At 42.2% G+C, this 15,927-nt stretch overlaps 1 protein-coding gene across 5 annotated transcripts in view; it reads right to left on the reverse strand.

Moving 5' to 3' along the window:
• ADGRG6 (adhesion G protein-coupled receptor G6) overlaps positions 1 to 15,927 on the reverse strand; it is a 132,423-nt gene that overhangs the window by 41,481 nt on the left and 75,015 nt on the right. For all 5 annotated transcript variants that reach the window (XM_064169105.1, XM_064169103.1, XM_064169104.1 and 2 more), the window contains 5 exons: positions 15,767 to 15,852; positions 14,579 to 14,631; positions 14,445 to 14,498; positions 1,149 to 1,291; positions 325 to 439 (listed from right to left, as the gene is read on the reverse strand). In XM_064169105.1, coding sequence (XP_064025175.1) covers positions 325 to 439; positions 1,149 to 1,291; positions 14,445 to 14,498; positions 14,579 to 14,631; positions 15,767 to 15,852 — 451 coding nt within the window. The remainder of the gene's footprint in view (positions 1 to 324; positions 440 to 1,148; positions 1,292 to 14,444; positions 14,499 to 14,578; positions 14,632 to 15,766; positions 15,853 to 15,927) is intronic.

A 15,927-nucleotide genomic window follows, 5' to 3' on the forward strand; every position in this document is an offset into this window, starting at 1 on the left:
TGGAGTGGCCACAAATGTGAAACTTTGGTTTTGGTTAAATCAACATCATAACTGGAAGAAAACAGTTTCACTCTTACAGTCACACTGCTTAGAGTGACTTTGAACACATATTAATTGTGACCTCAGTATGCCCTACAGAAGAGCTTTTTTTTTGTTACCTATGAAGTACATTTATGGCACAGACATAATTTTTCACAGTATAGAAACATTCTTCCTGAAATAAAATAACCAGCCAATGGCAATCATTATGCAGGAGGCAGTTTAACTATATACCCAGAAAGTTGCATTTGAAGCCTTCATCTTCTCAGGTATGTGAATGCCTACCAGGTTCTGGATGCAGTCTGAACTGAGCTCCCATGGCAAAATGTGAAATTGGTCACAGTGGGTCTGGTATCTGGCCAGAAATAGTTTGGAGGGTTTTCCTCAGCTAAACATTTTTCTGTCAAAACAAAAGTGCATCAGTGTGAATGGCAGTTTCTTCATCTAGTCATTGTCCATTTCTTATCTTGAATGCATCAACCAGTCAACAACACAAAGCTGCCTGCAAATGAACGCTCGGTTGTTATCTGTACAGTAGTTGCAGTAGAATGGTGGATAACAGGGGACAATATATATGGCTGCTGCCACTCAAGGGAAAGGATTGCACATGCATGCTGCATCAACTTGCACTTCCCCAGTCTCCTATCTCCTGCCTTCCAAGGGAAGGGCAGTCTCTGACTGGAAGAAGGCGAATGGGAAAAGATGAGAGCTAAAATGAAATTGACTAAGAGCAGCAGCTGGCAGGAGCACAACAGCTTGAGAAGAGGGCACAGGGGCCTTGAAGGTCCATAATGTCTCTCTGGAGCTCTGGCTGTAAATCACACCTCTTTCTCCTCAAACTATCTGAGTACCTGTCAGGAACTGTTACGCCTTCTTTGAACCACTCAGCAAAACACTGACTAAAGCAATCTGGACAATCGTGTTTGTGTCAAAAGAGCTCTCTTGAGCATAGCTCTCTGAGATTAGTGGAACACTGAGGCTTAAAGGGACAATTTAAAATCTGAAAGAGTCATACTGTTTGGAAATATGTGGTAATTCTGACACAGAAGACGCTTATTTGTGGACAAGCAAATAAAATCTGTTGTGTAACAAAGCTGAAAAGTCCTTACCAACTGGATTGACATTGACTGTATGAAGCCGATATCCTCCTTCCATGGTTGCATTGTTATTTATGAGCTTCTGTCGGATGTCTTCCTCTTCTAAATTGATATTGTTGGTAGAATTATAAACGAGAAGAGCCAAAACCTCAAAGCTGCAAGGAAAATTATCCGAGTGTTTGAGTCAGAACAGCAGAGGCCAAATGTTTGGAAATAAAAATATCTGACAAATTCTGGTTTTCTGAGTATGGAAGAGTGTCATCAAAACAATGGTGCTCAGTATTATTTCTGTATATGCAGGGCCAAGGCAACAAAGTATGGTTGGGAAATTGAATCATTTAAGTACCACTAAAGTATCTCATCAGAAGACCTAAGAAATGTTTGCAGAAGATTTGGATTATTTTCAAAGGCAAAAGCATAAATCTGTGAGTCTTGAGTCCTAAATAGGCCCTAACTATATGTAAAAATCTGTTTGCTGATGCTTTGGAACTTAAGAGCTGATTCATCCCACCTTATGCAACTTGTCAGGATATGACAAGCCACCTTACAGAGGGTCTATCTCTCTGCTACAGAGGAGGCTGGTTTGAGGCTAACTGGAATATTTTATCATAGAAACCATTATCATTATCATAGAATCAACCAGGTTGGAAGAGACCGCCAACATCATCCAGTCCAACCTAGCACCCAGCCCTAGCCAGTCAACTAGACCATGGCACTAAGTGCCTCATCCAGGCTTTGCTTGAACATCCCCAGAGATGGTGACTCCACCACCTCCCTGGGCAGCCCATTCCAATGCCAATCACTCTCTCTGCCAACAACTTCCTCCTAACATCCAGCCTATACTTCCCCTGGCACAACTTGAGACTGTGTCCCCTTGTTCTATTGCTGGTTGTCTGCGAGAAGAGACCAACCCCACCTGGCTACAGCCTCCCTTCAGGTAGTTGCAGACAGCAATGAGGTCACCCTGGAGCCTCCTCTTCTCCAGGCTAAACACCCCCAGCTCCCTCAGCCTCTCCTCATAGGCTTTGTGTTCCAGGCCTCTCACCAGCTTTGTTGCCCTTCTCTGGACATATTTCAGCACCTCAACATCTCTCTTGAATTGAGGGGCCCAGAACTGGACACAGCACTCAAGGTGTGGCCTGACCAGTGCTGAGTACAGGGGCAGAATAACCTCCCTTGTCCTACTGGCCACACTGTTCCTGATGCAGGCCAGGATGCCATTGGCTCTCTTGGCCACCTGGGCACACTGTTGCCTCATCCTCAGCCTACTCTCTACCAGTACCCCCAGGTCCCTTTCTTCCTGGCTGCTCTCCAGCCACTCTGTTAGATCATTGGTTGTAAAAAAGAAAATAATGATGAAGTCTGTATTATGCATTGGTTGATGAGAGGGATAAAAAGCCAAAATGCCAACAATTTGTCCCACTTGGTTCTGCAGTGCTGTCCTTTTCACTCCTCCTTCACTCTGCTCTAATCTCTCCACTAACAAGTAATAACATCAGCTTTGCTGGTTGACTTTGTTTGCCTGTCTGGGAAAGCAGAGGGAGAAAGAGAAGGTAGTTTTGAGCACCTTCTGGGCAGTTTCCTTTGTCTGGGAGGGAGTTTGGATTTCTAATTGGTATATAATTGTAAATACTTGTAAATATATTGTGCATATATGCTTGCAGATTTTCCTTTGCTGTAAATACAGATTCACCTTACTTCCAAGCTGTCTGAGCCAGTCTGGTAAATTCCAATAGTGGTGGTGGTAAGTTCCTAACTCATCACACCAGAAGATTAACAAAGAACAGATGCCTAACAAATATCTAAATACTGATGGAGTGAAAACGACCCCAACACAGTTCTGAAACTTTTAGTCCCAGTTAGGAAGGTCTAGTAGCTCAGATGAGTAATTCAAGTTTGAGCAGTAGTAACTATTTTGTACTGTAGCCCACCACTACTACTTTCTGGAGGATAAGAACTAGCCCAAGGGGCCCAAGTCTCTTTCCTGTGAGACAAGTAAAGCAACCCCCACCCTTGTCCAAAAACATAACTTTTCTGGAAGGGAAAATGAACTGAAAAGCAGTTCTAGCAGAACACAGGAAAAGAAGTCTTGAGTGGAAGGCTCAAAAATTTCCTCCTGGGACACCAAAAACACATGTTGGAGAAGAGAATATGTTGGTACCCAAGAGCACTGCTTGGCTCTGGCTAGTAGGAGGTGACGGCACTGAAGCATGGAACATTGGAGCTCCATGGGAGCCAAAATGTGGAAAAAAGGAAAAAGACTGCTTTGGGCTGTCTTCATCTTAGACTTGCCCTTGGATACCCAGAAGCTTGAATAAAGACAGACCTTCACAGTGTGTGAGCAATTCCTGGCAGCCTGGGAAGTGGCAGCACTGCCAGCACACATACAGTGAGTTGGGCACACACCAAACAGAGCTGCTTTCACCACTAGTCCCCAGTGCAAGAAAGCAGCAGTGAGATAAAAGGTCTTGCAGTCTACTTAAGAGTAGAGGTCTGTAGGAGCACTGTATGTACAGACTAGGACTTCATTTCCTAAAATCTTCTAGAAAGACAACCCCATGATGACAGGTCAGAGCTGCACTTTCCAGATGTGCCCAGCTTGGTACAGAATAAAACTATAGCTTAGTATACAGATGTTGTTCTTAGATGGCAGATTTAACCTTCCTTCTGTCAGATGTCACTCTGAAAACTAAACAATTTCAACCAATAACTCTGAAGTACTCTCATTAGTGAAATGGCATTAAATGACCTGGCATTAGAAAAAAATCTCTTGCTTTAGACAGAAAATAATAAAGTGAAGCCCAAACCTCATCAGGAAGTCATGAATGTGAAGTAAATATTGCACACATTTCACTGTTGCAGATATAAAGAAATAATCATAGAATATATAGAATCAAGCAGGTTGGAAGAGACCTCCAAGATCATCCAGTCCAACCTAGCACCCAGCCCTAGCCAGTCAACTAGACTAAGTGCCTCATCCAGGCTTTGCTTGAACACCTCCAGGGATGGTGACTCCACCACCTCCCTGGGCAGCCCATTCCAATGGCAAATCAATAATAAATGTACCCAGTCCTTGGTTGTGGTGGGTTTTGTGTTGGTCTTGGTTGGGGTTTTTGTTTGTTTGTGGTTTGTGGTTGTTGTTGAACACCAGTACATTTTAATTTCTTCTTGCCATGTGCACTGTTTTACTGGCAACATGTTTGCAGAGAAGATTAAAATGTGACCACCTTGCTGGCTTGGCTTCTTTTTCCCCTGATTGATCCATTTTATCAGAGAAATTCCAGCTATCTCTGGTCAGATATCTCTTGCCTTGCTTCCACAGACACTGAGTTCCTAACAGTCCTTTTGTATCTGTGGACTGTTCAGCATACAGCAATAGCCTCAGCAGGGTTGCTGTGCATTAGCTGGCTCTTCTGTATACCTCAGATATATTATGAGGCACAAGCTTATTATGGCATTTATTTTTAGCAGAAGCATGGAAATTACTTACATGACTGCCAGTTCCTTCAGCCCTCTACTATTTCAGCCCCAGAGTCTCCTGGCAGTTAAACCATCTTTCCTAAAAGATTCTGGCTTCACTCATCTATTCCCTTTACTTCAGAAGAGGAAAACTTAATGTAGTGATGCCACTCCCTACCTCAGCGCTTTGGCTGTAGAACAGAAGTCATAAGTGAACAGTGCCTGCCACTGCCATGCTGCATAGTGCAGGACTTTCAACTAATCAAAATTATACTGAGTACCTATAACTGTTCAGAGGGATAACAGCAACAAAAAAGAAGGGATCATGATAGATGAGGCAGAACTGATTACAGTTATGTTGAAGTTATAAAATATTGGCTATGAAGCACTGATAAAAACAATCTGTGCAAAAACGTTTTGGTTTTCTTTCTTGAGAAATTCTTTAGAACACAAGCCTGTGTACTAAGAGCCTGTCCCACAATATGAGGAAAATAACTATAAACTTTTCAGAATGGCTCATCCTAGGTTTTCAAAGTAAGTAAAAACCTTTTAGCTTCAGAGCTGATGCAATATAAAACTTTATGTGTGTTTCCTTCCACTTTCGTCACACTCAGATCTCAAAAAGAAAACACTTTAATGGTGAAGAACAAAATTCTTGATTTGGGAAATGGGAGGTCTGCACTCAAACAAATGGGAACACTACCATGCTCTGCTGCTGTCACCACATTCACTGCACCCAGCCTTACACCTTTTATTGCATGCTGTAAAACAGCAGAGACGCTCGCACAGCAGCAATCAATTACAAATGATAGATCACTCACAGTGATCTGTACCACTAGTATCACTGCTGCCAATATTAAAAAATGGACTGTGGGGCAGGTAAACACAATAGGGATAAGCATTTATGGCTCTCTTCTCTTGGACTGAAATGGTGGTGACAGCTGGAGCAAGCAGGAAAGCAGAGGAAGACCAGTGTCTGTGCCACTTTGTCCTAGTCCGCCAAGCTAAGCTGGATCAGAGAAAGGAGTTTATCAAGCTGCACCCTCACGAGTGGCACAGGAGGCAGTGAGGGCACCCATGCTGCTACAGCATGCACCACAAAGCCAGCTTTCTTCTCCAGCAGCGTGACTCAGAGCTATTCCAGGACAGAGTGCCTACACACAGGCTGTGGTCCCACTCACCATGCAAGAAGCCCGAAGGAAGGATTAACAAACCGTGCAGCACAGACTGCCTCGTACCTGAAGATAACTGTCTGATAGCTAGCAGTGCATAGCTCTCCTCATGTTCTCCTGGACAGGATGAACAATACTCAATTCCTCTGACTGTCAAACTGTTTAACAAATAACTGCTCCTAAGTGCTACTTGATTTAAAGTATGCAAAGAACAATTTTTAAAGAACCTAAGGAATCAAGGAACTTACATTTCCACTAAAAGTCCCTGGAAATGTCATTCCTAACTACCCTGGCAGCTTTAAGATGTCAGAATTAAATTCTTTACAAATCCTGTTGTTACACTGGCTCCAAAGATAAAGCAGTGATGGGCAGCTATAACTCAAGACTGGCAGCACAGGTAGGTCTACATAGTCACCTAGTAACTTCTTCACTTTGACTGGACAGACAAAAAATGATCTGGCTATTGAGTGAGTTATTGAGTGAAGATGTAATACAAACAGCAGACAAAATGTCAGAAAACACACAGAATGAAGCAGAAAGGAATATGAAGACAGAGGGAAGTTAAAAACATTCCACAAAAGCACCTGAGCTGTGGATATACCTTTACTTCAGGTGATTTTAGACCAGGATACCATTAAAATGTTCAGAACAGAGAGCAAAAAATTAGGACTGGGCACAATAGACACATTCAAAGTAATGTCAAGGATGATGGCAAAAAGTTCCTTTCTCAGCAGAAGCTGATGTTACAGAAAAAACCACAAAATCTGAGACTTCAGGACACAAAACTACAAATTGCAGCTAACTTTTGGACTACTGAAAATAAAAAAACTCTATGCCTTCCTTTTAAATAGTCATTGTAACAGAACAGTGCTGTCAGCAGCATGGTCATGCCTTTGTGCCTGTTCTCGTGTCTCTGGGCCTTGCTCCTCCTTGCAAATCTTGTGTGGGAATAGAAAGAACTACAGCTTTTCAACAGAAAGCACTTACAATATGTGATGATTTGGTATGTAGACTATTCATTATTAGAGAATGTAACAGAAAGACAAATGAGAAAGGACTGGAATAATTTCAACAGCTGTTCTTTGCTGAAATAAGTTTTTGGTATGCTTGAACAATGTTAAAAAAAACCCAAATAAACAACAACAACAAAAAACCCAAAATCACAGAATCATAGAATCAATCAGGTTGGAAGAGACCTCCAAGATCATCCAGTCCAACCTAGCACCCAGCCCTAGCCACTCAACTAGACCATGGCACTAAGTGCCTCATCCAGGCTTTGCTTGAACACCTCCAGGGACAGCAGCTCCACCACATCCCTGGGCAGCCCATTCCAATGCCAATCACTCTCTCTGTCAACAGCTTCTTCCTAACACCCAGCCTATACTTGCCCTGGCACAACTTGAGACTGTGTTCCCTTGTTCTGTTGCTGGTTGTCTGGGAGAAGAGGCCAGCCCCCACCTGGCTACAACCTCCCTTAAGGTAGTTGTAGACAGCAATGAGGTCCCCCCTGAGCCTCCTCTTCTCCAGGCTAAACACCCCCAAACCAAAGAAACCCCCCATTCCTCAGTATATTACTTCCCTAAAAATGGCATCTAAAGTCTAACCTACACTTAATCCAGTTAAAGTCAGTAGAAAGAAAAAGGAAGTCATTGGAAGCTGGATCAAGAGCAGGCAGCTTCAGCAGGACACTAAGAAGGGATCATCCTTTAGCCACTTGGGAAGAATTCCCAAATTCCTTCATCCACAGATGAAGTAAACTGTGAACTCTTTCTTTACAGGTCACTGACACAAGATGACAGCAGGGCCTATGGAGAAACCTGCAGGCTTGTGCTTGGCATTTTGTTGGTCAGTTTTTCAAGCAGAAATATTGCACGTAATGTACATGAGGCATTCTAAAATGCTGTTCAGCACTGGTTAAAGTTGTCCCTTGCTGCCTTAGGTAACACTGTCAAGTTGAATTCAGGGTGAGAAGAAGTGAGCCTGCTCTAAGCTGTTCCTAAAATGTCACTAGAAGAAATCAGGAATTTTCTTTTTTAAAATGGAAATAGGCACCAGAGATGCATTCATTTCTAAGAAGAAAAGCATTATTATTTCATAACAAACAATCTGCAGTAAATCTATGAAGATCATAAAAGCCTAATACTAATACTTCACTATGTAGAGAAATTTACAACCATAAAAACAAAATGATGCTACTCTGAGGTTGTTAAGTCCTATCCACAACTATTACACAATCTAGCTCGAGTTGTATCCAAGTGTGTTAAACTTTCCATTAAGCAAGGCAGTGCCCAAAAACACAGCATGCAGAAGTCTGAATCTGCCTCACTGACACTGGCACAAAACTCTCGTGGGCTCGGAAAATGCAACCCTGTGCTAGTTTGAAGGTAGCTAGAATGTTTTGGTGAGAAGAATTAGATCACAGGCTGTGAAAGAGAAACAATGGTGATGTCTACTTCACTCATAGGCTTGCTGAGATGTAGAAGAACAAGAGTAAAAACATAGATAAGGGAGTTTGAGCACAGCCTGAGCTCTAAGCTGCATTTCTCTCTAACTTCACCTGCCATCTTTCTGATTAATCCACTTGCTTCTTAACCCCCCTGGCTGACCCTCCATTCTTCCTTGGGGCAACATCTGGGGTAAGGTAGAGGGGTGGGAGAAGGTGGAAGGGCAGTTGAGAGCCCCTCCTGGGGACTCAGGTTTCTGGGAGGGCTGTTGTGCTTCTGTATTCCCTTTTCCCTTGTCTATTTCTGTCTATAACTGTATACACTGTAAATATCTGCTTGTGTATTGTGCTAAGCTGTAAATATAAGCTGCATTCAAATTTCCAGAGCCAGCTGAGTCTAGTCTGGGTGATTTGCAAAGTGTGTGTGGGGGGTCAGGTAACACCCAAACCAACACAAGCCCGAGGCAAGGGCACCTCTGGTTTCCTTCTTTCCTCTCTATTTTCATCCCTAAGAGAAGGGATTTCTGGTTTAAGTCTAGTGGTCTTTGCACAGATTGCTAGCACTGTGGTTGAAGCAGTGACAGTTGGAGCAAGTATAATCTTCTCTGCATGTTGAGACAAGCTTATCAATGAACTGGGACCTGAATTCTTGGAATTGCTTGTGAAATAAAACAAGAAAGGAAATGCAGGGCAGATGAGCTGCTTACTGAAGACCAATTCCCCTACTGAGGCAGTGCTGTACAGTCGTATCTGACTACACTTGGGGGATAGGCTGGACTGGATGATCTTGGAGGTCTCTTCCAACCTGGTTGATTCTATGATTCTGACAAGACTGAGGATCAGAAGGAACCTTCCAAGAATAAGCAGCAGCCACAGAAAGTTTTGAGAAAGCTGAAGAGTCAAAAAAAGGCAAAGAATTAATGTAAGATAGAAAACCCTCTGTAATTCCTCTACACAAAATCTGCAAATCAGCTTCACCTTCCAAGGCTTGTGCAAAATAATGGAGCACAAAGAAACAGATACATCCATGGTCCATGCTGAACTAGTTTGCTTTATTTTGAGCAGCTTAATTAAATATTCTAATTAAGTTTAATAAAGAACTAAAATTATATTAAACAATTAAGAAATAAAGAAAAAAAAAACCCCAAAATAATAAAACTTCCATAATATAATTTACTTTGAACAGCTGCCTTCTTATTAAGAGGGTAAAACCAGTATGGCCAGAGGAAAAAATTGAACACAGACACAAAGTCAAGCACAGCTGTGATAAAATGCTATTAAAATAGTTAATAATCTACCAAAGTATTGGCTTGATACATAGCTGTCATCCAGTATTAAAGGTGCTGATAATGACATGCACTTTTGGACTTGGCACTCTATCTCTCATCACCCCACAAATAAACTCATAATAAGCACAGTGTACTTTGGATTTCTGCAGCTCACAGAACACAGCGATGAAAGAATAACAATCCACTTCCATGTTTTTGTTTTGCTTTCCTCCAGAATGCAGTACAGTTTAAAACATTTATATGGAAAACACCTATTTTTAATATGCCAAAAAAAGCCAGCTTCCCACCTCCCACTTCCAGCTTCTATTTCTTCTCTGAATCATTCTCTCTAATAATTCTTCCTCTTTCATTGGCAAGAAGACTAGGTGGGGAGTCTGATAACAGAAGTTCTTGATAAGGTAACAGTGTGGTAAATAAGGGTTGAAGCAAAGCAAAACCCATAGAAAAGCCTGGGAAAGGTTATTTTGTTGTTTGGGGCTTTTTTAAACTGCTGTATAAAATACTACTCCAAAAGGTAAGGGAAAAAAAAAAGTGATCTGGATGGTAAGAAAAATTGTCAAAGAGCAATTTAAAGAACCATGATAATGCTTTAGTAATAAGAAGGCTATGATCTTGTGGAAAATTCAGCAAAGAGAGATAAGATTTAATGATTTAGAGTAGGAATAATATGTTAACTTCTGTAAAAGATAAAGTTAAGGTCGGCATATTTATGGGTTAGGTCTTAAATTTTAACTGTGGAGTAAAAGAATCATGGAATGGTTTAGGTTGGAAGGGACCTCAAAGATCATCTACTTACAGCCCCCCACCATAGGCAGGGACACCTCCCACTAGAACAGGTTGCTCAAGGCTTCATCCAACCTAGCTTTGAACACCTCCATGGAGGGAGCATCCACAACCTCCCTGCGGAACCTAATTCAGTGTTTCACCACCCTCACTGTAAAGAACTTCCTAACATCTAGTTTAAATCTCCTCTCTGCCAGTTTAAAAGAACAAGAGTCTGTTCAGATGAACATGAAGGTAAGTGGAATAAAAAACACTTCAAAACTAAAGGAAATGTCTAAAGCTGTAATAGAGTTATTCTTGACTATCCAAAATGGAGAAATAAGAAAATCTCTGGACAACTATTCAAAGAGATAATTCACAGGAATATTTAATTAATAGAAACTGTATGAAATAACACCACAAGCAAGCTACAAATGAGAACTCAGTCGTAATATTTCAGTGGATTACTTGGGCAGTGGGAAATGAACATTATTTTCATCAAGGATTAAGAACGTTCAACCTGTAACCTGCTCATTTTTCATGGCCCAAAATGTTACTCTTGTGCCATTTAAGATTTCCTTAGAAACCTACCCTGGACAAATCCAAGAAATTGGGAAGTCTAACCATGTGTCTTGAGAGCAATGATTAGGAACTGGCAATAAAAACAAAAAGTTTACTTTCTGGATCTTCAAAAATTCAACAGATTTTTTCCCCTCACAAAATCTAGAAGCAGCTGCATGGACCTCAAAGAACTGGAAACCTGGTGATGAAAGCCAGGAAGATGATTCTTTGATATGTTTCAGAAGGGAAGCTATGTACAACGAAAGGCAGGCAGGCAGAACACTTAAAGCTGGGTGACCATCAACCTTTCTCAAATGTTACTCCTGTAAGAGGCAAATGATGCATGAAAAGATGAATCATAGAATCATAGAATCAACCAGGGTGGAAGAGACCTCCAACATCATCCAGTCCAACCTAGCACCCAGCCCTAGCCAGTCAACTAGACCATGGCACTAAGTGCCTCATCCAGGCTTTTCTTGAAGACCCCCAGGTACGGTGCCTCCACCACCTCCCTGGGCAGCCCATTCCAATGGGAAATCACTCTCTCTGATGAACATGAAAAAAACAGACACCCCCCCATATATGTATGTATGTATATGTGTGTGTCTATATATACACACATGTACATAGAATGTGCAAAAAGTGTAATTTTCCTTAATCACATATCATGCAGCTCAAGTAAAATTTTATTTACCCCTGTGATATCCCCCAGAGTGAAAAAAAAGACAAGAAAAATCCAACAGAAAACCCCACAGGTTTTCTAAGAGAACATGCACAGCACAGCAATCCTGATTGTTTGGATTTAGTGTGACGTGGTTTGCATTTCACAGAATCACACAGAATCACAGAATTAAACCAGGTTGGAAAAGACCTCTAGGATCATTGAGTCCAACCTACCACCTAACCCTTCTAATTAACTAAATCTTTCAAATTAATGAATCATAGAATCATAGAATCAACCAGGTTGGAAGAGACCTCCAAGATCATCCAGTCCAACCTAGCACCCAGCCCTAGCCAGTCAACCAGACCATGGCACTAAGTGCCTCATCCAGGCTTTGCTTGAACACCTCCAGGGACGGTGACTCCACCACCTCCCTGGGCAGCCCATTCCAATGCCAATCACTCTCTCTGGCAACAACTTCCTCCTAACATCCAGCCTAGACTTTCCCCAGCACAACTTGAGACTGTGTCCCCTTGTTCTATTGGTGGTTGCCTGGGAGAAGAGACCAACCCCCACCTGGCTACAATGTCCCTTCAGGTAGTTGTAGACAGCAATGAGGTCCCTCCTGAGCCTCCTCTTCTCCAGGCTAAACACCCCCAGCTCCCTCAACCTCTCCTCATAGGGTTTGTGCTCCAGGCCCCTCACCAGCTTTGTTGCCCTTCTCTGGACACCTTCCAGCACCTCAACATCTCTCTTGAATTGAGGGGCCCAGAACTGGACACAGCACTCAAGGTGTGGCCTGACCAGTGCTGAGTACAGGGGCAGAATAACCTCCCTTGTCCTACTGGCCACACTGTTCCTGATGCAGGCCAGGATGCCATTGGCTCTCTTGCCCACCTAGGCACACTGCTGCCTCATCTTCTGCCTACTCTCTACCTGTACCCCCAGGTCCCTTTCTACCTGGCTGCTCTCAGCCACTCAGTCCCCAGCCTGTAGCGCCGCTTGGGGTTGTTGTGGCCAAAGTTCAAAACCCTGCACTTGGCCTTGTTCAATCTCATCCCATTGGCCTCTGCCCACCCATGCAGCCTGTCCAGGTCCCTCTGCAGGGCTCTCCTACCTTCCAACAGCTCCACACCTGCTATTAACTTGGTGTCATCTGCAAACTTACTGATGCTGGACTCAATCCCCTCGTCCAGATCATCAATAAAGATATTGAACAGGACTGGGCCCAGCACTGATCCTTGGGGAACACCTCTAGTGACAGCTGCCAACTGGATGTGGCACCATTCACCACCACTCTCTGGGCTCTGCCATCCAGCCAGTTCTTGATCCAGCACAGAGTGAATCTGTCCAAACCATGAGCTGCCAGCTTGGCTAGGAGCTTCTTGTGGCAGATAGTGTCAAAAGTTTTGCTGAAGTCCAGGCAGACTACATGACTAAGTGCACTAGCACCCATGTGAAGATCAGTTGTCATCAGATCAAGCCTTCCTCAAAAACCTTTATGACTTATTACTAACGTGCAGTTCTACAGCCTCACGATAAACTAAGTGGATTGGGATGGGGTTAACTCCCCATAATAGTCAGATATTATTTGAAGTAATTTAGTGCCACATGCACTCTATCTCAGAAACAGAGGAGAAGGAAATGAAATTACTAGAATAAAATCTTCTTCTTCACCTGTTTTATTACAGACCATGAAGAAGAAACAAAACCCAGAGGACAGGATGGTGGGAAGGTAAGACAAGAAGTCAAGTGTGCTGTGTAAGGGAGAACAGATGCTGACAAGATGGGTTAACAGCCTCATGAAAGATGCAGGGATAAGGATGGGTGAAGTTTTACATTCCTGGACTGTTGGTAAGACCTGAGGCATGGTCTCAACTTAAAAGCTTTTGCTGGCATAACCATATCATTTATAACTGTGAAAAAAAAAATCCCACCCACATCACTACATCCTACTTCAAATATAGGTCAAACAGCAAAACAGCCTATTCAGAGACTGGGTTTACACTATACCAGCTTAACAGCTCTGCCAGTTAAAACTGTCTTTCTGCTGTGGGTGTGTGGGAAGGAGACAGTATATACTACAAATCGTCTCAGGTCTATGCCAACTCTGTAGAAAAATCAGTGTGGTAAATCATGACTCTGAAATTAAAAAGCCCAGCTACTAGCAAGGTAGTTCTCAAGCGTCTGCAGTTCAAGTCCTGTGCTATAGGACTTCTGCCTACACTGCAAACAGATGTATCACATACCAACCTCTTGCCCCTTCCTCACAAGACTCGTGTTTTGGCTTCCTTTCCTTAAACTGGTCCTAAGATTCACTATCTTCCCACATATCCCTTACAAATCAGCCTGCTTCTTTCAAAGACATCTCCTGAGGCCAAATTTTCAGGGTGTGTGACCCATCTAACTTTCTTTGGCTGCCTTTGAGGCCATTCCAGCTCTGGTGCCTCTGAGCCCAGCAGAAGTCAGGAAATGAGAGCATATGGTAAATAGTTTAACTCACACCAGTTTGGCTTTCAATTCTAGCACGAGTTTTCAGTGTTTTGCATCTAGTAAAATGTTTTTTAACTCATAAGGCTTTGGTTCAAGAGAATAAATGCAGTGAGCACACACAGATACCGGTGTACCAAAGCCTGCTGCCAAATAAAGCTGGGTGTGCCCTAATACATATATATGACTGTGTAGTAATCTTTGTGACAGATGAAATCTGAACTCTGAAAAAAACCCAATCTGTTAAGGCTTAGAGCTTGGTAGGTTTAAACCAAACCAAACATGATAACCAGTATTAGGTTTCTGAGCACATCCAGAGCACTCAGCTTGCCAGCAGTCATGTATTTACAGACTAGCAGCATATGCACAGTAACAGACAATGAATCCAACAACATACAATAAAGCCTGCTGTAAAGCCACTTGTAATAGCAGCTGTTGCCTCTATCAAGAAAATGTGTCTTCAAATATTACCTGTTAATACTTCTTTTTTCTCTTGCTCCCTCTTTAATGGGGCCAGGTTGGATGCTGCAAAAGAAATAAAAATTAATTAGGATGGTTTTGTCCTCTAAAGTAACAGAGCATAAACATTTTCCCCTTCCATTTACCTGATATTGACCACATACACCGTGTAATTCCAGTTCTGGAAAGTACGATTTAGCTGAAAGAAGAAGTAAGACATTGATCACATGAATGGTGAGATGTAATTGTGGCTCTTAGTTGCCAAAGACAGAGTTAGAATTTCACCCTTCAGTTTTTCAAAGCAAAGAGAGCACTCTAGTTTCAGTGAGGTGATTGCCAAATTTAGATGTGCAACTAGTAGTGACAGATGCAGGCTTTCTTACATGTGGGCTTTTGCACAGTCTGCTAGGGGGGAGTGACACCTTTCTAGATTCCTTGCTTAGGCATCACCTGGCTATGGCTGCTAAGAGAACAACCTTGGCTAATGTGGAAGGCTGCATTTCTGGTTTGTAGATGACTACAGCTGGTTTTCTTAGCTTCTGAAAGCCTTAACAGTTATAAAAAGAAAAATAGTAATTGCCACATACTTTTGACATATTTCCATGTAAATAGATGGTAAAAGGCTACTTAGAGATTGTGTGAGTACCACTATGTGAACTGTCCAAATGACAGAGAGTATCTGTGTTCAGACAAGAGGAATTTTCAGAGGCAGGAACTTCAAGAATTCTCCACCCAGAGGCCCCAGAAAGGAGCTTATGTCTGTTAAAATGGGCTGGAAAAAAATAGGGGTTACTAAAAAACACCAACAATTAATTGACCTAAGGTAGAAGACTTCCAAAGTAGTGAATATTAGGTTAAATCACAAAAGTGTATTGCCTCAGGCAAATGAACACTGCCTGATTTTTTATTACTATTTCTAACACAATGTAACTTCAAAACCACAAAACTATTGGAGGGGAAAAAATTTTGCTCTGTATATAGTGATATTGGAACTTCTACCTCTTTCAGACAACAATTCTAATTTCTGCATACTTTCCAAAATCTCAGCTAGTATCCACATCTCTTCAGCAGCTGGCTAGCATAGTGGAGACATTTAAACATTTTCTCCAGGGTGTTTAATAGCCCCAGCTAGACCTGAATCCATTACTGTGTTTAATAACCCCAGCTAGACCTGAATTCATTATTGTGCAAAGTAGCAACAGAAAGATCTTCAGAGAAAACACAGCAGTCTAAGAATTTATTTGGTATTCTCTTGGAGTTTTCCTTTTCAAATGGATTATATTAGTGAGGCAGATTCATATATCTAATTACACATGAAAGAAAACTGAACTTACCCATTCTGCAACCACATCATGTACCTTCGACATCGAGTTGGAGCTGGTACTAAAGACAGTGATAGATATCCTGTAGAATAGCCCACCTGTCCATCAAACACAGCATTACAGTATTAGAAACTGAGCAAATGCACCTTATCAATGATGAGAGACTTTAGTTT

Source organism: Pogoniulus pusillus, chromosome 31, assembly GCF_015220805.1.
Source record: "Pogoniulus pusillus isolate bPogPus1 chromosome 31, bPogPus1.pri, whole genome shotgun sequence".
In the NCBI taxonomy this organism is placed as follows: domain Eukaryota; kingdom Metazoa; phylum Chordata; class Aves; order Piciformes; family Lybiidae; genus Pogoniulus; species Pogoniulus pusillus.